The sequence below is a fragment of the Convolutriloba macropyga genome, chromosome 6 (assembly GCF_964194025.1).
Source record: "Convolutriloba macropyga chromosome 6, txConMacr16.3, whole genome shotgun sequence".
Lineage (NCBI taxonomy): Eukaryota > Metazoa > Xenacoelomorpha > Acoela > Convolutidae > Convolutriloba > Convolutriloba macropyga.
In genome coordinates this window covers 24,512,671-24,536,844 of record NC_134473.1, presented here as the reverse complement: position 1 = coordinate 24,536,844, position 24,174 = coordinate 24,512,671, and the positions used below count along the sequence as shown (strand labels likewise).

Below are 24,174 nucleotides of genomic sequence, written 5' to 3'. Positions count from 1 at the left end.
CAAAAGGACCATAAGTTTTCAAGTAATCAACTAGATAGAACACTACGGAGCTTATTAGGACTCCAGTGGGACCTATCATTAGTGAGCTCTGGTTTGAAATGTTCTGTTATATAATTAATGTAGAAATGATCTATTTTCGTTTAATAAAAAAGACCGACTGATTACAATTCAAATTATTTTTGGATTATACCAGTTCAAGATAGGTCCAAAACTAGCCCTGCTAATGCAGTTTGTTCATTGTGAACATTTAATTATTCGAATGCTACAGATATTGACATTTTGTTTTTTAAAAAATTAAAAATAGATGCTGCGTTTTTAACGAATAAAATTAGCAAAAAACGGAAAATATTTAGTTACAGAGTACTCTCAACGGAATTTGAAGTATAAAAAGCCCTCTTACGAGGCAATTTAATCAAACTGGACTAAAAAACTTATTTCGTCCTGTTTTTGATGAAAAAGTCTTAATTTTGAAATATTATGCCAGAGTTATTGACAAAACATTAAAAAAATTAGATTACAATATTTTTGTCTTTATAAATAAAAATCAACAACCCTATCTAATAAAAAGTAACAAATATTAGCAAAATTGGCGAAGTTTTAGTCAAAGCTTCCGAAAAATGTGAATAAAATCTCTCTACGATCAATATATCGATCGCCAAAATTGTCTGAGCAAAAACACCAATTTGAAGGTATAGTTCCTCCCTCCCCACTAAAGTGGGGGTCGGAACAAAAACATTCTCTAGAAAATTAATTGTGAAATTTTAAACTGGCGCCATTTTCAACAGATCATATTTCTAAAGCTGTATGGACTACATTTGATCAAATTCTATAGTTCTTCAAATTAAGATATTTTAGTGGCAACTTTTTACAGCTGTTTCTTTTTGCTTTCTGAATGAATTGAACCGACTTTGCAAGGTCAGCATTATGTTTATGTACTACTACGCTATGAATCATTGTTTGCGTTCAAAAATTCTTCTGCACTTCTTTTGATAAGCAGAAGAAACGCAAAATCCTGGGTTGAATTTTTTCGCCCAAAATGACGTAAGAGTGGGGCTGCAATGGAAGAATTTTTTAGGAAAATGCAGCTCAAAATTGTTACATCTTTTGGGCTGCATTGGGCTTCCAACGGGGGGTAAAATGGTGTAAGAGTGAGGAGGTAAAAGACAAATTAACCCCCCCCCCCACTCTTACATCTGTTTGGTCTGTCAAGAGGGGTAAAACGATGTATGAGTTCGGGGGTAATTTCTCCATTACCCCCGAACTCTTACATCGTTTTACCCCCCTTGACAGACCAAAAATATGAAAGAGTGGGGGTTAATTTGTTTTTTACCCCCTCACTCTTACACCATTTTGACCCGTTGGAAGCCCAATGCAGCCCAGAAGATGTAAGAAATTTGAGCTGCATTTTCCTTAAAAATCCTCCCATTGCAGCCCCACTCTTACATCATTTTACCCCCTTGGCAGCCCAACTCTTAGATCATTTTACCCCCTCAATCTTACATTGTTTTAGCGCCCATACCAAAACTGTCGAATATTCGCAAAAGTTTAAACCTCGATAACTCCCTGTAAGAAACGAAATTCGAAAAAATCTTTTTAAAATCATATTCTAGGCTGGACGAGCTTTCTAATGATACCAGTCTCAGCTCTCTAGGATGAATATATCGATCGGCCAAAATTGTCTGAACAAAAAAACCCATTTGAGTATATAGTTCCTTCCCCCTCAACAGGGGTCGGAACAATAGCCATAAGACAAATTTACTATAATGAGGGCTATAATTTCGTGGGAGGAGGCTATAATGGAAAAGACCCGACAGTTTTCAGGAATGCTTTTGAAAACTAATATATTATCTTGCATGAAGAATTCGGGCCTTTCCTATTATAGCCCCATGAAATTATAGCCCCCGTAAGGGTATTTTTAACCATGATTGGGAGGGGGCTATAGGTTTTCTGGCCACGACCACTAAGCTGGGGGCTATAATGGAAAAGACCCAAAAATTCTACGAGGCATTGTACTACTAAGATTGCACGTTTTTGTCCCAATAACTGCTTCATTAGTCCGCGTTTGAACGAGCTTCTGCTGAGGGCTATTTCGCAATCGCACGTATTTCGGATGAGACTATCTTGCGTTTATAACAATTTCTGATGGAAATAGTGTGGGCCAGTTAAGGATTTGTTCAAGTATTTTGTTATCCACCACGAATGATACCAATATCGGGGCATACTACTTACCTCCCCAGGCGCACGCGCAATTGAAAATGATAATCGTTTTAATAACGATGCATAATTCAGATATGGGTGTCAAAACCTTCTCGGGGAAGGGGGGGGGGTGGTGAGGACATATAATGACGAAAAAGAAACATTCTCACGTTGTTAAACCAAAACCAACTAATCGTATAAACATTTCATTTTTTTCACGTGCTGGTTAGATTAAATAAAATTTTCGCAAACTAAGGACATTGCTAAACTGTGTCCGATCTATATTCTATTTCAGCCCACAGTATTTTTTGCCCCCAACTATTTATTATGGCGGGGGGGGGGGGTAAAATTTGTATGCCCACTATGCTGTGGCCGAAACAGAATAGATCCAGTGTGTTTTAGTTTTCCGAAGAAAGCAACAAATGTAACCAAGGTCAAAAGGACACAAAATGTACTCAGAAGAGACAGACAGATATGTGACAGCATTTCGCAATAGGCAGAGGGACCAGGCTAAGAGGACAGCCAGCAGTGAGACTCCGAGAATTGCTCCGGCTTCTTCCGCGGCGTCTTCGGTTGGGGGTGCATCATCAGATGGCCCAATTGTGAGAAGAGCACCCACGAGGGAGAGTCCACCCGTCATGCCAAAGGGGATATTTTCTGTTTTAATAAAAGTGATACGGAAAATAAGGGTGTTTCCCATTATATCCCCACTCCCCCGCTTGGTGTCCTTGTAACGTACAGCCCCCACCCCTTTTACTATAATTATACCAAAATGGGTTGCCATGATCTCGTGGGGGGGGGGGGTTAATATTGGATGCACCCACCCCCAATTACAGAGCACGTTCCATTACATAGTAAATCATTATGTATTTATGTATAGCTGTTGGGGGGGGGGGGGGGTGGGTGCAGATAATAAGCACCCACGAAGCACGAAATTTCCAAGAACCTTTTAGGCAACATTGTACCGGAGTAAATAATTTTTTGCATTTCTTATGTAAGAATTTTAAGTCACTTCTGCATAGTAATTGGAATTGAAATGGCCGATCACTAGACACAGATAACGCGTGGGACCCAAAAGACAAAATTCTTCGTTTTAGCTGAAAAAATTAGCAGATTGATGAAATGAAAAATTACCCCCAGCAGTAATTTGCAGCTATAAAACCAGTACCTCCCATCAATAATGGTACTGTATCACAGACAAGGTCACCAGGAGACCTTACAGACCACGCTTCCTTACAGAAACAACAGCCTACGACTTATCAGCGAGCAGGGATGCAAAATAAAGGCAAATGTCAATTGTTAACAATCTTCGCCGTCATAAATCATAAAAAAGTTCATTAATAAAAAAGTTAAATTTGAAGTTTAATATGAAATTCTAAGTACTTCTAGCCCTTAAGAAAATCTGTCATTAATCGGGAATTAAGAGGCGGCGTGTATCTGGCATCTCAGAATTTGACACTGCAAAGACCTGACATTTAAAAACTTGCACGTGTTTCAACACGGGGTAGGATAAACTTTCCCAATTCTCGATCAAATCATCGGCTTTGACTGTTTGGACACAAATAAACGCAAACCAGAAAGTGATCGTTTTGCAAAAAAAATGTTGTATCTTCACTCCTACTGCACAATCCATGGTTGAATGGCTGATGACATTGTTATGCTATATTCTTTGGTTACAAGTTTTGCTATAAACCTATCTTGGAACTCTTTTAAGGTATAGCCCCCAACTTTATTACCGTAATTTGACATAATAGATTGCTATGGTTGCTTGTGGGGGTATTTTGGACTAGATCATTGTACAATTGATGAACTGTGCCTATTGATGAATCTTAGATTGGGACATAAGACTCCTTTATGAAAAAATGTTACGGAATGCATAGTTTTTCCATTTTTGATGTACAAGTTTTATATCAAACTGCATAGTAAATGCTAGATTCAAGTCTTCTATCGCTAGGTAGACAACATTTAAGACAACGAAAACCAAAGACTTCATTTAAGTTGGGAAAAGTGACCAAATTTGTAAAGTAGATTATTACCCCAGCAGTAACCTGAAGTTATCAAACAAATATCACCCAATTAGCCAACAAGGATTCAAAACGAAAGCAAATCTCAAAATACTTATGAATCTTTTTCCTGTCTGCGTCCAAGTCACCACCCAAATCAGGATGCCTGAAGGGGGGGGTAGCATTTTCTCAATGGTCTGAAACGATACTCATGCTCCTAAAAGAGTTCAGTAATTTAAATAAATCAAACATGATATGAGGGTTGTTCCATTTTTTGGCTCTATTTCTTTTCACCCCGATTTATTTAACCCCTGTAATTTATCACCGTATATATTTACCCCTCAATCATATAACCCAGCAACTTATTCGTCCTGTAATCGTTTTAAGACTGAAATCTTATAACTATTCCGGCAGCCGAATGAACCATTCGCAAAGCTAAAGTGTATAGGACTTTTAAAAAATACAAAAATACTGACCTTCACAAGCGCGCCAAAAAGTAGCCATGCGCTTGTTTGAATTTTAAGAAAAACGAGACAGCTTTTTAACTAAATCCTTATGATCGAAAAACAATTCTGAACTCTTTGATGTTGCACTTTGGTTTTTTGAACCGAAAAACTTCAGAAGCTGTTATAATCTAGAAGACGGAAAAATTAATACTTTCCGAATCAAAAGATCTCTGTCAAACTCTAAAATCTACTTTCAGGCAGGCTGAAGGATTTAATCAAAACAGAAACCCTGTATTTAGGAAAAATTTCATTGAATTCCAGGCTGACATTTTGGCTGGCCGCTTCTTCATATCTAATTCTTGAAAAAGTGATCCAAATTAAGGATCCATTACTGTATTCGTGGCTAGGTTTAAATTCTCTAATAAAAAGAAGCTTTGCCGTAACTCCGTGATGACTCAAGGAGAGCTAAAACTCAGAAAATTTGACACGGATTTCCAAGTTGAATTAACACCGAAACAAAAATAAAAAAATTCAGACAAGCAGCTCAGACATATTCGCAAAAGCCCTGAAGGTTAGAAAAATTTCAGTAATATCAAGGTTATTTTACATCAGGGTCACTCTTCTTTCTCCGCACTCATAGTTTTTTCGATTCATTTTGTGCGGCCGAGGCATTCAAAAATCAAGTTTTGCAAAGCAGCGTCTATATGCAAATTAGCGTCTATATGCAAAGTACCCACAAAATTCCAATTTCAGTGTTGGATACGCTCAACAAGGCCTGTATTTCATAATGCCAACCCTCAACAGCGATAGCTGTTCCTGTAATGCTCTCCTTGGCTGCCTGTATTGTACAGGTTCGTGGTGGAATATAAGAGGACGGTTCAATAGTCGTCACTTGATATAATTTGACTGAAAAAATAATCAACGGTTGTCCATTTTCTTGATAACAAAGCTATTTAAGTGCTGTTGACCTGCCATTTTAGTTCATTTATCAAAAATAACTTCAAAGAACCTTTCTATTTCCTCTTGTCTTTCGAAAACCAGGCTAAGGATCGTTTTAAGAACCAGAGTAAACTCTTGACTTTATTTCACCTGCTTTTGCAATCCAAGTTCTCCAATTTTTCTTCTTAGGGTTTGTGTTAAAAAGAAGTAGAAGCTCGTTAACAAATTATCTTGATAGTGTTTTTGAAAAGCATTAATCAGGGAAAGTTCAAAATGAATAAACATTTTATTTTTTAGGCTTACAATCTGCAGCAATCGCTTCCAAGGCGTCAAGTGATCGACGGTATAGTTTTCCAAGTTTGGAAGTATAGTTTGGAAGAATGGCATACAAACAAGCAAGGACTACCGAGATTTTTTATATACAAAAACAGTGTAAATTTGGTTGAAATTTTTTGGTAACTATTTAAATGTTTTATCTGCACGTCAAATGTAGAGTCATTGAGAACTGGAATTTTATTGGGTCCAGAAAAAGCTTAGATGAGCTCTTGGTCGTATTTTTTGCTGTCAAACTGCAAAAATACTTTAAACATAATTGGTATATCATTAAGCCAATCCAGCGAATCATTCAGTGGAACTATTTGGAAATTATTTCCGAAACCTTGCGGTAATTTCTTTAAATTGCGGTTGGTTTGACGATAACGCATGGTATGTCAAGAGAACGTTGATTACTAATAACATTTCCAAGGCTACGGCTGCTAAGGGCGTTAGATTTTAACCCCGGTCTTTGATATTTTTGTGATTTTTCGTGCGCCCAGGTTTCCAGTAGAAGCTTTGATTGTGTTTACCGTTTACCCAAATAAATTGGTCATTTTGTGTAAACGAGGGAACTTGGAACTTGTATTTTTGATTTTTCTGAAATTCCAGGCTTTGGTAAACCTTTTTACTCTTTTATAGTAAACTCATGACCTTCTACGACCAATTTTTCTTTGTTTGGACCTTTCCCGTTTGTGCCCTCCAGTACGTTATGTTCCTACCATTTACAGTGCACGCGTCATTACATGGTAAATCATCCTTAAAAATAATGCACATGAGTTTGCGGATGCAGATAAAATGAACCCACTAATCCAAGGGTTGCACAAACGCAAAAGATCCTTTTGTTTTTAGAAAAAATGGTAAAGTCAAAGTCGGCAGTTTCCATGCTGATTTCAAGTTGCAGTATGCCAAGAGTTGTTTCAGAGTTCAAATTAATTTTGATTGTTTCTCATTGCTCTCTTAGCAAGTGTGTGAGAAAACTAGTCCGTTTTCGGCTGTAATTTCGTTTTTAAAAAATGAGTTTTTTGCTTTATATCCGTGACAATAATGCGCAACTTATTTGGGGATTAGGATCATGGTGTTATATTAATGCGGAATTAAATGATATAGGGATTAAAAATCAGGGGTAAATTGTAAGGAGTTAAAGCAATAGTGGTAGAAAAAACAAGAAACCGTAGTTTTAGCCTCTATGCGCACGTTTTTTTGAAGCTGATGAATTCACCGACAGAATAGGCAAAAATTTACAAGGATGTAGCAGTGTGTTCGCGATGTCAGATAGATGTGCGGATAGATATCTGCTGGATGATGTGTCCTAGTTTTAAACACACTTTTTCCAAATTTTTAACTCTGGGCAATTTTAAGATCTGATCTGGCTAATGGAATTTTTGGACGTGTTTTAAGATAACTTTGATTAAACCCTCTAAACTATCGATCAAATCATCAGGCTTAACGCTTTCGACAAAAATAAATGCGAATCACAATGTATGGGTATTGCAAAAACACGAATGGTTGGGTCTTCAACCCTACCGCAGACATAATAGGTTGTTAGAACTTTGCTATAGTATTTGAGAAAGATTTATAGTGTAATTTTGTTGGGACAGATTTTGTAAGGCCTAGACGTTGTCCAAGTAATGCCTAGACCCTGATCGGTTTTGTAGACGTTGATCGGTTTCAAGAAATTCAATGTTTTTTCTTCATTTCCTTTTTTTAAACAGTCAGAGTAGTAAAAACTACCTTAGTATCATTTTTTAGTATCATTTTTTGTTTGATCTGAAATTTTGAAATGGCTGTCTGGTATTGTCTGGATTGTCTTGCAGGTCAGACATTGAGACAATGAGGTGAACTGAATTCTTAGATACATGAGGATATCTGAATTCTGCCCGGATGACTGTTGTAATCTTAAATGTTCTGAGTTAATTTAATCTGATCTATATTTGCTGAGGTTTCTTGGTTGTAAAAGAAAGAAAATTTATAAAAAGTCACATTGTATGTTAGAGATCTGTGAACAATCACTCTATGTATATTCATTGAGTTATTCGACGATGATTGAGTATCAAAAATAAAAATAATATAAATTTGTTATCAGTAGGATTGCAATAACACGGACCATTTTAATATTTTGTTTAGAGCCTGTCAAGGACAGGTTGACTTTTGATCGATTTCAACGAAAAAGCCGGCAAAAGGAAAACACAATTATTGTCAAAACCTGACGGAAGTAGTCGACTTCTCAAAAAACTTTTATAGAAACAAACAAGCGAAACAAAACGAATCAAATTTAATTTTACTTTAATAATACACAATCAAAATAGTCCTAAGCATCCCCCCAATCCCAACACAATTCATTAATATTTTTGGCACCCAACAAGACAGCTTCGAAACCACACCTAAAGCTAAGTATTGTTTTCAAAAAAAACATACATTCTCCAATGAGCTAAGCCGATGCGCACCATGATTTTTTTTTCAATGTTTCAGAATATCCAAATATCAGAAATAAGACTTGTTCAAAAACAATCATACTATGGTGGGGTAACTACACAAAAAGACACAAAAAGACAAAGATAAAGATTGCAACATTCAGAATTTTATCGATATTTAATTTCGCTTATTGCTTTTCGGTTCTTCTGGGGTTTTACCCACCCCGAGGACCCCCTTCTGGTTGGTCGTTTCCCCAACCCCCCACTTGCTTTTCGGTTCTTCTGGGGTTTTACCCACCCCAAGGACCCCCTTCTGGTTGGTTGTTTCCCCAACCTCCCACTTGCTTTTCGGTTCTTCTGGGGTTTTACCCACCCCGAGGACCCCCATCTGGTTGGTCGCTTCCCCAACCCCCCACTTGCTTTTCGGTTCTTCTGGGGATTTACCCACACCGAGGACCCCCTTCTGGTTAGTCGCTTCCCCAACCTCCCACTTGCTTTTCGGTTCTTCTGGGGTTTTACCCACCCCGAGGACCCCCTTCAGGTTGATCGTTTCACCAACCCAACGCCTTCTTTCCAGATCTTCTAGAGTTTTACCCGACCCGAGGTCCCTTTCTGGTAGGCCCTATTGATAGTATCTGTCCTTCGGTAGGTAGAGGTAGGTTCAGGTATTTGGTAGGTATCGGCTCTTGGTAGGAATTGGCTTTGGTAGGTATAGGTAGGTTCCGTCTTTTGGTAGGTATTGGTAGGTTCCGGTAATTGGTAGGTAACGGTTTTGTAGGTATTGGTAGGTTCCAGTATTTAGTAGGTATTGGTTTTCGTAATTATTGGTAGGTTTTGGCCTTTGGTAGGTATAGTTAGGTTCCGGTATTTGGTAAGTTATGGTTTTGTAGGTAGTGGTAGGTTCCGGCTTTTGGTAGGTAGTGCTATTTTGTAGGTATTGGTTGGCTCTAACACTTGTAAGGCATTGATTTTCATAGGTATTGTTAGCTTCTTGCGGTAACAAAAAACTACTGTAACCAACAAAACATTTCTTACTCTACTCGGTTTGTCTACACAACTCTGACTTCTCATTAATGGTTGAGACGCGGTCAACCTCAAACAATACAGTGCCCAAAATGAGTACTAATTCATCCGACTCCCCAGATGAAACAATGATAACTCAACAATCCATTGGTACCTCAACAGCAATCAGGTCAAATGAACAGAACCGATTAGAAACGTCAAAACTAATGATTGAAAATGACATAAAGCTTCATATTGACTACATGCTTTCTGAAATTGAAGCTTCGGACGATTTGGAAAGTTTAAACGAAATGAAAGAAGACATAAGAGCAATGCAACAGAAACTTGAGTCCATAATTTTTGAACTGCTAAATTTCGTTGAACTTGATGAACAAGATCAGATGTCCAGAGACTTCAGTCGGCTAAAAATAGACATAAAAAGGACTCTCACGTTAATAAGAAAACAAGTTAAAGAGGTAAACACAAGAAACCAGCAAGAAAACCATCGTCCATGATGACAATATAATGCCACATCAACAACAACAGCCTCGCCTCAATTTAGTTTTCGACGACTCCGCTACTGAACAAACTCATTCATTTAATTCCGCTTCAGCGCCCGCTGGAAGCTCTTTTGCCGTTAGTTCAATTTGTACTGCGCCCGGTGGTTCAACTTAGAATGGCCACACAACGTCTTCCTTTTTGAGATCGCCAACTGCTCCCTGCAGCACATCTCAACCATCTTTCGTGAGTGTTCCAATCGGATATCCGTCAACAAATGTCACATCTCTCTGTCAAAACTACCCTAATCCATCCAATCCATCAACTTTCAGTAGTTTCTTACAACCTATTGTTTCACAAATGCCGGACAATCAGTATCGGGACAATCAATTTTCTGAACAATCAGTATCGATGTCCACGTGTTTCCAGAAATCTGTACCAAAATTAAATGCAGATCATTTCAATGGTGATCCTTTGAGTTGGATGAAATGGTTCAGCACATTTCAAGCTACTGTTGACCCAGCTCCAATGACATCACCCGAAAAAATGATTCATTTACAGTCGCTTTTAACCGGCGAAGCCAAGGCCCTTGTGGACGGTTATGGTTGCAACGGTGACCTATACGTTTCAGCAATAAATCGCCTCCAAGAGCATTTTGGTAACCCAAAACGAATAGTAAACGCATTTCTCGAAAAGCTCTCAAGTTTCAAAGCCCCAAACCTAGCTCATCCAGAAAGCTACACACAGTTTTCTTCTTTCCTTTTAACAATGGTGGACACCTTCTCACAACTAGGTTTCATTCACGATCTACATTCAACAACTAACTTGAACGTTGCACTCGCAAAGCTTCCCAACCCTGTACGGCTCGAGTGGAACAAATTTGTTTTAGAGGAAAACTATCAACAACCATCTCTTCAAACACTATCTGAGTGGCTTCTCAACTTCTCTAAAGCATGTAATGATTTGAACTCTATAAATCGCGTTACGCAAAACAACTTCAAAACACCTGAGAAACCAACTTTTTTTAGCGGATATAATAACGCTACCAATGACAAGAATAATAGTTACCAGAGGCAATTTCGAAACAACGTAAGTGATTACTTGCAGTCAGAAAACAAACAGACAGCAATCAAGCCATGCCCCAGCAATGAAAATTGTCAATTCTTGTATAAATGCACACATTTCCAGTCTCTTCCACCGAGCATTCGAAGAGACCATATGAGAAAACTTAAGTTGTGTTTTAACTGTTTTGGAAGTCACCACGTCGACATGTGCCCCCCAAAAAACGTCTGCTGTAATAACAATTGTGGAAAAAAGCACCACACTCTGCTTCATGTTAGTTTTGATATGAATCCTGGCTCTAAGAAAACTAACGTTAAAGCAGTCCATTTACAAGGAACAGGTCAAGTCGCCGTATTTCCTGTGCAACTGAAAAATGGTGAGAAGACCTTAAAAACATATGCTTATTTAGACAATGGTAGCTGTCAGAGCTTATTGCTTAAGTCAGCAGCCTCAGAACTAAACATTGACATCAAATTCGTTGGAAAAATGCCAATCAATGGATACCACATGACAAAAGAAATTGACTGCGCTCCTGTAAAAGTTTACATTAAGCCACTGCAGTCTGATCAGCAATCCTTCCTTCTAACTGACGTAATTGCTGTCCCGATTCTGAATATGTCCCCTGTCGATACAGAAAAACTGAACCAAATCTGTGCATCGTTCGAACACCTCAGTCATATCAGTTTTTCTGAGATTGGGAATAACTCTGTCTCAATAATCCTTGGAATAGATAATCTTGATCTCATTCACTACAAGCAAATAGTGAAAGCACCCAAGACTGCTCCTTGGGGAGTAGAGACCCAGCTAGGCTGGACATGTGCAGGAAAGACAGATTTGGCACTAGACGAAACATACCCCGTACAATTCACTCAATTGAATAGCCATCCTAATATGGATGAACAAATGTTCAAAATGGTATCAGATTGGATAAAAATCGAAAATTTAGGCATAGCGTCACCCAAAAAAGCAATGTCCAAATATGATAAAAGAGCCCTTGAAATACTGGAGAACACAACACAACTCATTGACGGACACTATCAAGTTGGTCTCCTCTGGAAGGAAAATGCAAAACTTCCCAACATTATATGGCTTGCTGAGAAGCAACTTTACCAATTGAACGACAAACTATCAAAAAACCCACAGCTCAAACAAATGTACGAAGAAACGCTTGAGAAGGATCTTCTAAACGGATATGTCACTAAAATTGATTCGGATACCAAGGACCCGGATTCGATTGCTTCTTTCCTACCTCACCATCCAGTAACCAACGAGAACAAGCCCGGTAAAGCGCGGCGCGTAGCCAATGCGTCAAGTGTTTTTCAAGGTCAGTCCGTGAATTCGAACTTACTTAAAGGACCAGATCTGCTTAGTAACCTTACCGGCGTTATTCTGCAATTCAGAGAGGACAACATTGCATTATCCGCAGACATTGAACAGATGTTCATGCAGGTCAAAGTAACTCCTGAAGATCGAAAATTTCTGCGTTTTCTCTGGATTAATGATGGTCGCGTTGATACATACGAGTACACAAGCCACATTTTTGGCGCTACGGACTCGCCTTGCATTGCATCATATGCACTGAGAAAATCAGCCCGTGACAGTTGTGAACAGTTTCCAGATGTCATAAAATACATTGAACGCAAGGTCTACATGGACGACCTCTATGTTGCTACTGAATCAGTAGAAAAGGCACAAAGAATACTACGTGAAATGAGAGCAACCTTGTCAAGAGGAGGTTTCAACCTCACCAAATGGAATTCTAACAGTTCTAAGTTCCTCGAGAGCCTGGCATAAGATTGGACCGATCAAAAAATCAGCCTCAAAATCAGAAGGTACTTGGATTACCATGGAACCCAATAACTGATTGCTATATGATTGAAACTAAGCTCTTCCGAAAAATCAATTTCAATGAGGATATAACTCAGAGAAAACTACTGAGATTTGTAGCGTCTCTATTTGATCCACTTGGTTTTATTGCTCCTTTAACTATTCGACTGCGGAAAGTTTTACAGGCTGCTTGGAATCAAGGACCGAAATGGGATAAGCCACTTCTTGTTCAAAACTTTCCAGATTTCGTCAGTTTAAGGGATGAAATCCCCAACTTCAAGGACCTACAAACACCCAGAAACTACTTTCTAGACAAGCCTATCCAGTCAGTTCAACTTCATACGTTTACTGATGCTTCCGAGTTTGCTCTGTCAGCCTTCTGTTATATCAGGATTGAGTACTCCGATCAGTCAATTGCCGTGAGATTCGTCAAAGGAAAAGCTCGTGTAGCCCTGCTGAAAAAGATGACCATTCCAAATTTAGAATTGCAAGCGGCTGTGTACGGTGCCCAACTTGCACAATTTGTTAAGGAAGAACAAGATATAGATTTCGATGAAAGCATATTTTGGTCTGACAGCACAACTGTTCTCTGCTGGTTGCGAACACCTGAAATGCAACACAAAATTTTCATTGCTAATCGCTTGGCCAAAATCTTGGATGTCTCATCTGCTTTTGACGGGAGGTACATTCCATCGGCAGCGAACCCAGCAAATGACGAAACTCGAGGTTATAGTGTTTACCAAATGACATCGGAATCTCGCTGGATTTCAGGACCGTCGTTTTTGAGTAAACATAGATCAGACTGGCCCAAACAAGAGATTCTGCAATCGCAATATGTGAAGATAGTATCTTTCCCTTCCTCAGTACCTGTAACAGAAACTGTTGTCGATTTGAAGAGATTCAGCAGTTGGAATAAAATAATACGAGTAATCGCCTTTTGTTTCTTCTTTGCCGATAAGTGCAAGAAGCGTAGTAAAAACATTCAGTTAGGCCACTACAGAAAGCGTATCTGCATATCATTCAAAAAACCCAGAAACAAGATTTCAAGACAGAATTCTTTGCTTTGAAGAAAGGTGATGATATATCCAGCTCCAGCAGACTCAAACTCCTATCCCCGTTCATAGACAAAAACAACCAACTTCGAGCAAGAGGCCGTTTGTCAAAAGCAAGCCTTTTGACGACTTCTTGTTACTCCTTGACACTCGACGGCAATAACACTGCCACTAGATTGTTGATACAGCATACACATGAACTTAACTGCCACTGTGGTCCCGAACAAACTAGGAATATTCTAATGGAGTATTACTGGATACTTCGATGTCGAGCGGCAGTAAAACAAACCATTAGACACTGTTTTCCTTGTCGCCGAATGATCCAAGACGTTAGCATTCCTAAAATGGCAGATTTGCCTCAGGAAAGGTTGCCTAAAAACAATCAATTCGTCTTCGAAACAACTGGACTTGATTTTATTGGACCGTTTCCTATTAAGAACAATGGCAAGCTGTCTAGTCATTACGTACTACTATTTACATGTCTAGTTGTCAGAGCAGTCCATCTCGAGGTTTCAATTGACCTGAGCACCGACTCAATTAATTGCATGGGACGTTTTGTCAGCCGGAGAGGAAAAACCAACAAATTAATTTCAGATTGCGGAAAATCATTTATTGGTTCGAACAACAGCGTCCAGTCCAGCATCGCCGACCTAAGAGCGTCAAAATCATTTAAGGATAATTGCACCTTATGAATGTCGAAATTGTATGGAAATTCAACCCTCCAGCGGCCCCCGCATTTCGGCGAAATGGTGGAGCGATTAGTGCAGATTTTCAAATTGTCTCTCTATAAGGTCATTGGGTCACGAACCCTCACCGATGAAATATTATGCACAGTTACGTGTGAGATAGAAGCAAATATGAACTCTAGGCCCCTAACAAACGTTCCAAGTGATATAAATGATCCTTTACTTCTTACGCCAAACCACTTTCTTCTAGGTAGGTCTTCAGTCAATTTGCCTCCTGGCGTTTTTATTGGAGACGAAAAGAACATTTCAAAAGCTTGGCGTACATCGCAACAAATAGTTGCTCACTTCTGGAATCGATTTCTGCGAGAGTACCTTCCAGGCCAACAAATTCGTTCCAAATGGAACAAAAGTTCAAAGAATCTGAAAGTGGACGACTTAGTATGGATCCTTGAGGACTTCACCCCCCGAGGCCTTTGGCCTGTTGCCCGAGTAACACAAGTTTTTCCTGGAGAGGATGGGATCATTCGATCAATCAAACTGAAAACACCGAGAGGTGAGCGTATTAGGCCCGTCGTAAAGTTAAGCAAATTGTTTCCTGATTAAATTTCGAATCCATAAGTTCTACTATGAAAAATGAAGTTAACTGATTGTGTTTATTGGATCCCAAATTTAGCAATACATCGCCACCATAACTTATTATTCCCTTTGCACCAATTCAAATAATTTCATGGTGAAACCGTCATTGTAGCAATTACTTGCAATTTTTTGGTCTCATACGCTTGCATAAGTGTTACCTTGTTTTATTCCCCATTACTTTGGACTACGTTCGCGACTACTTTGATTATATTGAAGTAACGCCATGTGTTATATGGCGAATTCCTATCGATCGCGCTCGTGTTAACCTTTTAGTGACAATAATTCTAAGAGGTTTGTCTCAAACCCCCTGGCTCTCATTTGACAATTTAGGTTATTTCGTTTGGTAATTCCGTTATTAATTTAGGTGAATTGCTTTTACGAACCACACGATTAGGTTTGTACCCTTGTATTTCCCTTACCCTTATTTTGAATTTATTTCATTATTCAGCTGGTTGGATGATTCAACACTTACTCCAACAGTATTATTCATTTTTGCAATCTTGCAAATGGGGCCGGCGATGTCAAGGACAGGTTGACTTTTGATCGATTTTAACGAAAAAGCCGGCAAAACGGAATTATTGTCAAAACCTGACGGAAGTAGTCGACTTCTCAAAAACCTTTTAAAGTAACAAACAAGCGAAACAAAACGAATCAATTTTAATTTTACTTTAATAATACACAATCAAAATAGTCCTAAGCATCCCCCCAATCCCAACACAATTCATTAATAGAGCCGTACCAAGCGGACGCCAACAGGCATTTTGCGTGTTTGAGAAGCGTTTTAGAGCAGTTCAAAGTCAAATAATGTAGTTAGTTACGTGCTTGAGTTCAATTTTGATGGAGTTTTTTAACATAAAAACAAATAGCTCGAAATATCCCAACCTAGAAGTAAAAAATTCATTATCGGGGAATCAAATAATTGCAATACTTACACGGTTGGTCATTTGAAAGACGAGAAAATAAAACTTTTGGAAACTAATAAAATGACAATTAACTAACAAGGCAAAGGCGAAAAACTTTAAACGAATGTATTTTTAGCTTTTTAAATGAAACCCTAAAATTTTTTTAAATAATGCAGAGTAAAAGAAATCAAAAGAATGTAGCCTTTTATTTAGCAGATTGCTCGCACAATTTTTTTTTTAAAATGTTATTATGTTTAATTTTGATGCGAGTTAAAAGGTACTCGAATTTGAACAAACTTAGTTAGTTTCTGGTCTTTGTCAAATTCACTATAAGGGGTAAAATCGTTAATTGCCTCCCCTTGACAAGCAATCTTGTTTTTTTTAAATCTGTTAAGAAAGCGTTTATTGTTTTGGTCGAGTGTACTTTTCGTACAACTTTTAACAAAATTTTCGAAAATTCAAAATTTTGCAGTTCAAACAAAGAAGCAATTATGTTTTTTGATCTGCAGGATCTTACTGCTTGTCGTTTCAAGAACCCAAAAAACTTATGAACAGCCTAATTAAGAAATCTGATGTTTTACTTTTTTTTACACAGATTGGTCCAAGTTAACTTAAATGCAATGTATATTGACCCTTTTCTATACATTTTAGCACTCATATATATGCATATGGCATCAGTTTTTCAGTCTTTTTATTTATTGATTTTATAATGGTCGTCGGGTGCTTAGGTTAAATTACTAGTAAAAATGCTCAATCTTGCAAAGTGCAATCAACCAGGAAAAATGAAAAAACAAGTTTCGTGTCACAGCATTTTGGAGTATTGCAATACTCTTTCTGTTTGAGTGATATTGGGTAGCGTTATACGTTATTAGGCACAAAACATACGATGAAAAACCAATCGGCTTCAGGTGAAAAAACGAGAAGTTTTGCCAAGAACTTATTTCGTGTTATGCACAATGATAGAGGACTCAAACATTGTTTCTTCTTACACTAACCTCTTTATAGCATTGTGTTTTTGCATTTTGAATATCACATTTCTGGATAAAATTGAAAAAAAAACTGATAGTATTATGCTGGTTCCTCATATAAATTTCAAATGGAATGTTTGCTCATAAAAATTATTAACTAAGCAAGTTTAGCATTTTGTTGAGGTGGGATCAGGTTGGGAGATGGGATGGTTGAGGTGGGTTATTTGATTTTAAAAAATCTACTATTCTTTAAATGTATTAAAGGTTATTCTGCAATATTTTAGAACGTAATTATTAAATTAAAGTTCAAAAAAGTATTTCATTATTATAATCCTGTTTCATAACTTTCTATGGAGTAGATTCTCTTAAGGGTTGAAATTTAAAGAACCATTTCTTTTACAGTCTTGAAATTTTTCGCCAATTGACAAATCCACGTGAATTTTTGTTATGCATACATAATTTATGCTTAGCCTCAGCTTGATTTTTTTTGAACATTTGACAAATTTTCAAAAATCAACACAAAATGCTGGAAAAGTCAGTCAAGTTGCTCAAGTCGATCACAAAAAACCGAAAAAATAAATGTTTTTTTAGTTACCTGACATAATATAGAGCCAAAAAATTTTTGGCATGATTAACTTCTAACTTCAGGCTCTGTAAATCAACTATTTTAAGGTGTTTCACGAGCATTGAGATAAATTCTGTATAAGTAAGATTCTGTATAGTTTTCACTTAAAGAGTACATAGTATTTTTACCTGTAAAGAAAGGAAAAGCTAGAAGAAAATTTGCTAAAAAAATATTTCGAAGAAGAATTATTTGTTGCTCCAAAAATGCTTGGTACAGTTAAAATTTGCCCTTTATGTTGCCACAGAGGCATTTTTGCCTGAAAAATTAAATCAAAACGATTATCAGCACCAAGAACATGCTTTGCAAAAAAGATATGTAAAAAAACAAAAACCGCAACAATATCATACAAGTGAGCCACAACAAATTTTTCAAAACAATACACAACAACAGCACCTCCTACCACAACATCAAAAACAACAAATTCTGGCAAAACAAATTCAACAGCAACAAGAGCTACATCAAAAACAGCAGGAACAGCAACATCAACAAAATCAACAACGGTCTCATCATCATCGTCAACAACAACAACAACAGCAACATCAAAGATTGCAGCAGCCGCAGCAAACAGAACAAAGTAAACATCACACACGACAGCAGCAACAGCAACTACAACTACAACAAAATATGCTGCCACCACAACCAAAACAAGGTTATCGACTACAACAGCAGCAACAACGACAACCTTACCAACTTCAGCAACAACTGCTGCACCCAGAAGATTTTAATATGCCACAAAATTTTTCGAAAGAGAAGAAAATTATAGAAACAAATCGCCCCAACCAACAAACAGTTGGAACTACAAGCTGTAATTTTCCAGGTACCTCATTTTTTAAAATGCTCTAAGCAATTCATTTTATTTTTATGCCCTGTGCTCTGTTTGTCTGCTGTTTAACAATAAAGGTTTTTTTCAGAAAAGACCATCTTGTCTTTCTTACAGCTATTCTTCAATCATCTGTTTTCTCGTACATTTACAGGAAATTGAGAAAAAATGATTTTCGAAAGAAGCACAATATAATTAAATCTATATAGCATAAAATGGCCAGGAAAAATACGTTACAATTCCTTTAATGAAACATTTTTGCTCCTGATTGTTTGCACACATTTTTAGGCTCAGTGCAGAGACCCGAAACTCAACAAGTGGTTCACCACACAAATCAGGCAATTCATACGCACAATCAACAACAGCAACGATACAACCTGCAGTCGCGTTATCCGATTGTATCATATGACCAAAATAAAGGAGATCAAATGTCAAGATATGTCCCGTATTATCAATCAGGACAAGGTAGTACACCTCAGGTCAAAGGTCAAATTGGACAAGGGAAAAGCGGGCAAAGCGATAGATTGACTGTCAGCCAAAACACAGCCCCCCTGAACAACCCAAACTACTTTTCAGGGGATCAATTAAGGCAAAAAGCGGTCAACAATGCTGCTAATCAACCTGTATTCACGACTATAAGTCCGGGTGATGCACATAGCCATGGAAACTATTTAGTTCAGACACTTCGAACAATAAAAGGAATCAGATAGGCAGAGGCTGTGTCTTTCTGCGTCGTGTTTGTTTGTGTGTGTGTGACTGTGTGTGTGTGTATCTGTTGTGTGTGTGTGTGTGTGTGTGTGTGTGTGTGTGTGTGTGTGTGTGTGACTGTGTGTGTGTGTATCTGTTGTGTGTGTGTGTGTGTGTGTGTGTGTGTGTGACTGTGTGTGTGTGTATCTGTGTGTGTGTGTGTGTGTGTATGTGTGTGTGTGTGTGTGCACTCTAAAAATTTATCGTGTGAATTCAACAAAAAATCGTGTATTTTTACCCGATTTCTCGCGTAAAAAGAATCACACGATAAAAGCTCGATTTACACGAGAAATCATGTAAATTTACACGATTCTCTCGGGGTTAATCTCAGGATTTCTCGTGTGATTCACACGATAAATCATGTAAAATTTAAACGATTTCTCGTGTGTTCTCAATCAAATTTTCGTGTGCAAACCACACGATTTTTCGTGTGAAAACACATGAAACATTGGTTTGAAACACACGAAAAATTGCATGAAAAATACATGATTAATCGTGTGAATAACACGAAAAATCCTGAGGTTAAGACCGAGAGAATCGTGTAAATTTACATGATTTCTCGTGTAAATCGAGCTTTTATCGTGTGATTCTTTTTACGCGAGAAATCAGGTAAAAATACACGATTTTTTGTTGAATTCACATGATTTCTCATGTAATATTTTTTTCGGTTCAGCAACTGAAAATTGGTTTAGAAATCATTAGAAATGAGAGACAGTGGTTCAGTTTAACCACAAATTAGGGCTTCAGTTGTAGAACTGGAAGTAGAAACAAGTATTGGCACGAAACGCCTCGGGTTGGTCAAAATTATGGCCCAACTGCGAAAACAATTTCTCTGAAAATTACAACCAGAAAGCCTCAACTGGTCATTATTATGGCCCAGTTTTCATGCCAAGACCCAGAAAGAAGAGACGTCAAAGCAATGAACATTGAAAGTTATTTGTAATTTTAGAAAAATCGGTACAGTACAGTCATGAATTGAAGAAATGACTTCGTGCAAATATTATGTTACTGTAGTCTCAAATGCAACCTCCTAGGAAAATTGATCATTTACCTATCAATCTGATGCTGATTTCAACATATTAGCACCATTAGCAGAAGAAATTGATCTAAAAAACTTGGGATTGAATGCCTCGAGTTGCACGGCAACCTCATTGCTAATCTATACGAAGAGTGTATTGGCATTCATTAATCACGAGTCAGAGGTTTAGTGAGCATTGGAATTTAAGAGACGGCTAGTCAAAGCACCAAAAATTGTCACAGTGATTCCCTCTCAAAACATACTATGGCTTCAGCTGTAGTACAGGGAGAAAACAAATAATTGCACAAGTTTCATGTTGGTCAAAATTATGGCCCAACTGCGAAAATACTTTCCCAACTGCGAAAACATTTTTTCTGAAAATTACAAACAGTATGCCTCAACTGGTCAGTATTATGGCCCAGTTTTCATGCCAAAAACCAGAAAGAAAGAAAGTTGAAGCAATGAACATTGAAAATTTGTAATTTTAAAAAAATCTGTACGAGGTTGAATTGTAGAATTGTCGTCGTGCTAATTTTACGTTACTGTTGTCTCAAATTCAACCTCCTAGGAAAGTTGATCAATGAACTATTAGTCTGATGCTGATTTTAATACATTAGCAAGCAAAATTGATTTAAAAATATTGGAATTGAATGCATAGAGTTGCCGGGAAATGCAGCTAACCTAAATGAAGAGCTTATGGGCAAACATTATTCGAGAGTCAGAAGCTTAGTGAGTTTGGGAATTAAAAAGACGGCTAGTCAGGAACATTCAAAACTGTGACTTCAGTCACTCTTAACGCATACTATGGCTTCAATTGTAGAACAGGGAGTAGAAACAAATAGTGGCATAAGATGTCTCGTGTTGGTCAAAATTATGGCCCAACTGCAGAAAACTCTCCAGAAACTACAAACAGTATGCCTCAACTAATCATTATTATGGCCCAGTTTCCCTGCCAAGACACAGAAAGAAGAAAAACCAAAGCAATCAACGAAATACCCTTGAAAGTTACTTGTAGTTTTGGAGTCTAATTTCTCAAGTTACAGTAGTTTTTGAGCTTTACACCTAGTACAAGAGTTTAGGCTAAAGAAGAAGCTATCATGGAATCCACCTTAAGAGTAAGCTTACCTTTTTTCCTGATACTTTCGTATATGTCAATTTACCATCAATGAGCAACAGTGACGATTGTGATTCAGCTTTGCTCATTTTTGTGTTGTTTAGCATTATCTGAAAAGTATTCAAAATTTTATATCTTCTCTCATACACTGAAGCGCGCTGATTAGAAAGACAAGCCATCCTGGAGATTTTTACAATGAAGCGACACCAACAATAGAAAAAATTACAGTTTCAAGACAATTGTTCAGAAAAAATAATTTTGGATAAAATAACATTACAACAGCATCTACAAACAAATTGTTTCTAGAACAATTTCGTTACAGGAAGTTTAAAAGTTTTTATGCATTTGTTACCAAGCTCGCGAAGTTATTGAAGAGGAGTTTATTTCGCAAAACGATATGACCATAGATACATTTCTGATCGAAGCATCGATGTATGGAATAGCAGTGATAGTCGAACAGAGAATTGTATGAAACAAATTTGGTTACTGGGGTTTCGGTTGTCAGATAACTTCTGGAAGTATTTGTATATTTGAATATTTCAAGTATATATCCAAAGAAAACTAATTGGTTCGCCACTCGCAAAATTTTTTCAATTTTCAAAAGTACTGGCATATCAGTGCTAGGATTGTAATTGATAATAATGACATCAAAAAGTTTGAACCATATTCTCAATTTCTTTGCTCTCTTGCATTCGTATACAACATTTTCCTCCAGGTTAAAGTTTTCAGCAAGAAATTTCACATTTTCTTTCGAGAAAAGAATCTCACAGGGAACCAATTTTCCAGGACCAAATTCAGTCGCCAGAGAATCATCTGACGACGACCAGTGCACATATTGCTCCAATTGGTGTCTGTTGACCATAGTCTTGCAAATATTTTTAAAATTGCACACCTGATGTGCGAGACGTTTAAAAAACTGGTGCTTTCTTTCATATTTTAGCACACACTGGTGGATGAAAGGTCCGGAATGCTGTAAAACCGTTGGGTAATGGATTAGGCGATGCTGCTTAAAGATCACTGGTTGGTCAGGAAACAGCTTTTTGAATTTTTGCAGGTGCTTTCCTGTTAAAAAACACAATGGCCCTTTTAAAGCAAGCAAGAAAAATTACACAAAAAGGCTCAGAAAGCGTAGAAGTGTTCGGATGCAAAACCAGTTAATGCTACTTACTAATTTCATATGACAATATCACTAGGTCAGCTTCCACGAACGATGGGGACAGAAGTAGAGAGACCAAATCAAAGTAGTGAAGTAAAAATTGCCAGAGCTCATCTTGTTGTGGAATAAGGTCGCACAAAATAATAGGCAGGAATCTATAGAGCGTGAAGATTTGATCTGTTTTGCCCCGTACACTGTGGTCTTTCAAATCTTTGAGCCTGCAGAAATCAACCACCCCAAATTAGAGAAATCGTTTGAGCACTTATTAAAGGGTATTGGAAAAGCTGATTTGTTATTTCTTTTTTTTCTCTGAACTTAAAGAAATGAGTCACAGCGATTAGATAGTCTTACAATATCAGAAAAAAAATCTTACCTATTTAAGTCAATTTCTGTTGGTTTGCCGTCAATCTCTCGACCGTAGGCAAAAGACTGCAGCCTATAATTGAGCATATCAATGGAGATAACTTTGCGACTGACTATCAGGTTGTGAATCACTAGTTTCAAAGTATATTGAGTTCCACCTTCAAATAAATCATGTTGAATGTCAGCTGTCCAATTGCGGTATGCACTAAAGTACTTCGTTTCTAGGTGGGACTTTGCTCGAACACCTTTTGACGGTTGACGATTCAGTTCAGCCTTTTCAACGTTTTTCGTGAAACTTTTGAAACTACGCAACAAACATTTTGATTGGTCAAAGTGCTTATTGAAATCATCAGCAGTTGTCAGACATCTTTCGCAGCAAAACGATTTTGAGAAGTTCTTTACAAAACCTAGCGCCGAATGATACTCAGCATTATCAGCTACAAACGTGAATTGAGCTCCAGTGATAGTAATTTTCGTACCCTCATCAGTTACGACATTGAATGGTTCTTCTAAGCTCTCCAAGTCTTTACTGATTCTAGAAAGAATCATCTTGTAACCATAGCGTTGCAAATCTAAGGTGTTACAGACCGCAGCAACGTTAACTGCACGTGCTTGCTGCGTCAACCATGGAGGAAGATTTTTAAGAATCCAATAAAAACAAGTAACTTTGTGTATGGTTCTGCGGGACCCAATTGGGTTAGCTGGTTCGAAATCATCTGAGTACAATTGTAAGCTCAGCTTAAATGAGTGAGGGGTCATCTCCACACCTTCAGGTAGAGGCAGATCAAATGGAGTTCCATTGTTTTCAAACGACTTAGCCTGCTGAATGTCGATTAAAAGACCGTGGTCGGTAACTTTTCTCAAAAGTTCGTTGTAACTTAAAATCTGATCCACCACTTTGTCATTTTTAGGAGCATATTTTTCAAAACTTTTGAAATGGGGACAAAATAGCAGGCTTGTTTTACACAGACTTGCATTGGGCGGCCAAACTTGAGTCTGGTTTCCCGCCTCGTGCCGAGAACCACTTCTTCTTCAGATACGTAGTTGCTTTGTTTCCGCAAAAACTTTTGAAGGTCATTGCTATTTTTTATAGTACAAAATTTACTGTTGCGAATAGCACTACATAGAAGCTCGAAATTTTCCGAGCAAAGTTCAGAGCGAGCAGCTACGGAATTTTCAATAATTTGAAAGAATGACTCGAACAAAAGGTTGAAGTAGCTCCCAAATTGATCAAGGAACTTGAATGCGTTGCTTAAAGTTACCGAGGAAGATGATAATACACGTAAAAGAACTTCATCGCCCGCTTCACCTCGGGCAATTTTTTGGATGATTTTAAGGTGTTTCTCAAAAGTTTCCACTGCCTCATTGGGAGTTTCTGACTCTGAAAC

General features: G+C 37.7%; 1 protein-coding gene across 1 annotated transcript; it reads left to right on the top strand.

Moving 5' to 3' along the window:
* Window positions 1-3,258: 3,258 nt before the first annotated feature.
* On the top strand, window positions 3,259-19,098 carry LOC142341268 (uncharacterized). The gene is made up of 3 exons (XM_075392187.1): window positions 3,259-3,481; window positions 17,813-18,385; window positions 18,677-19,098. Exons 1-3 carry the CDS (start codon window positions 3,469-3,471, stop codon window positions 19,096-19,098), a joined length of 1,008 nt encoding a protein of 335 aa, XP_075248302.1. The 5' UTR covers window positions 3,259-3,468.
* Window positions 19,099-24,174: the final 5,076 nt, after the last annotated feature.

Excerpts from the sequence above, each read along its gene's own strand:
- LOC142341268 (XM_075392187.1), top strand. Across the intron at positions 18,386-18,676 it reads TACAAGCTGTAATTTTCCAG|GCTCAGTGCAGAGACCCGAA; the intron begins GTACCTCATTTT and ends ACACATTTTTAG.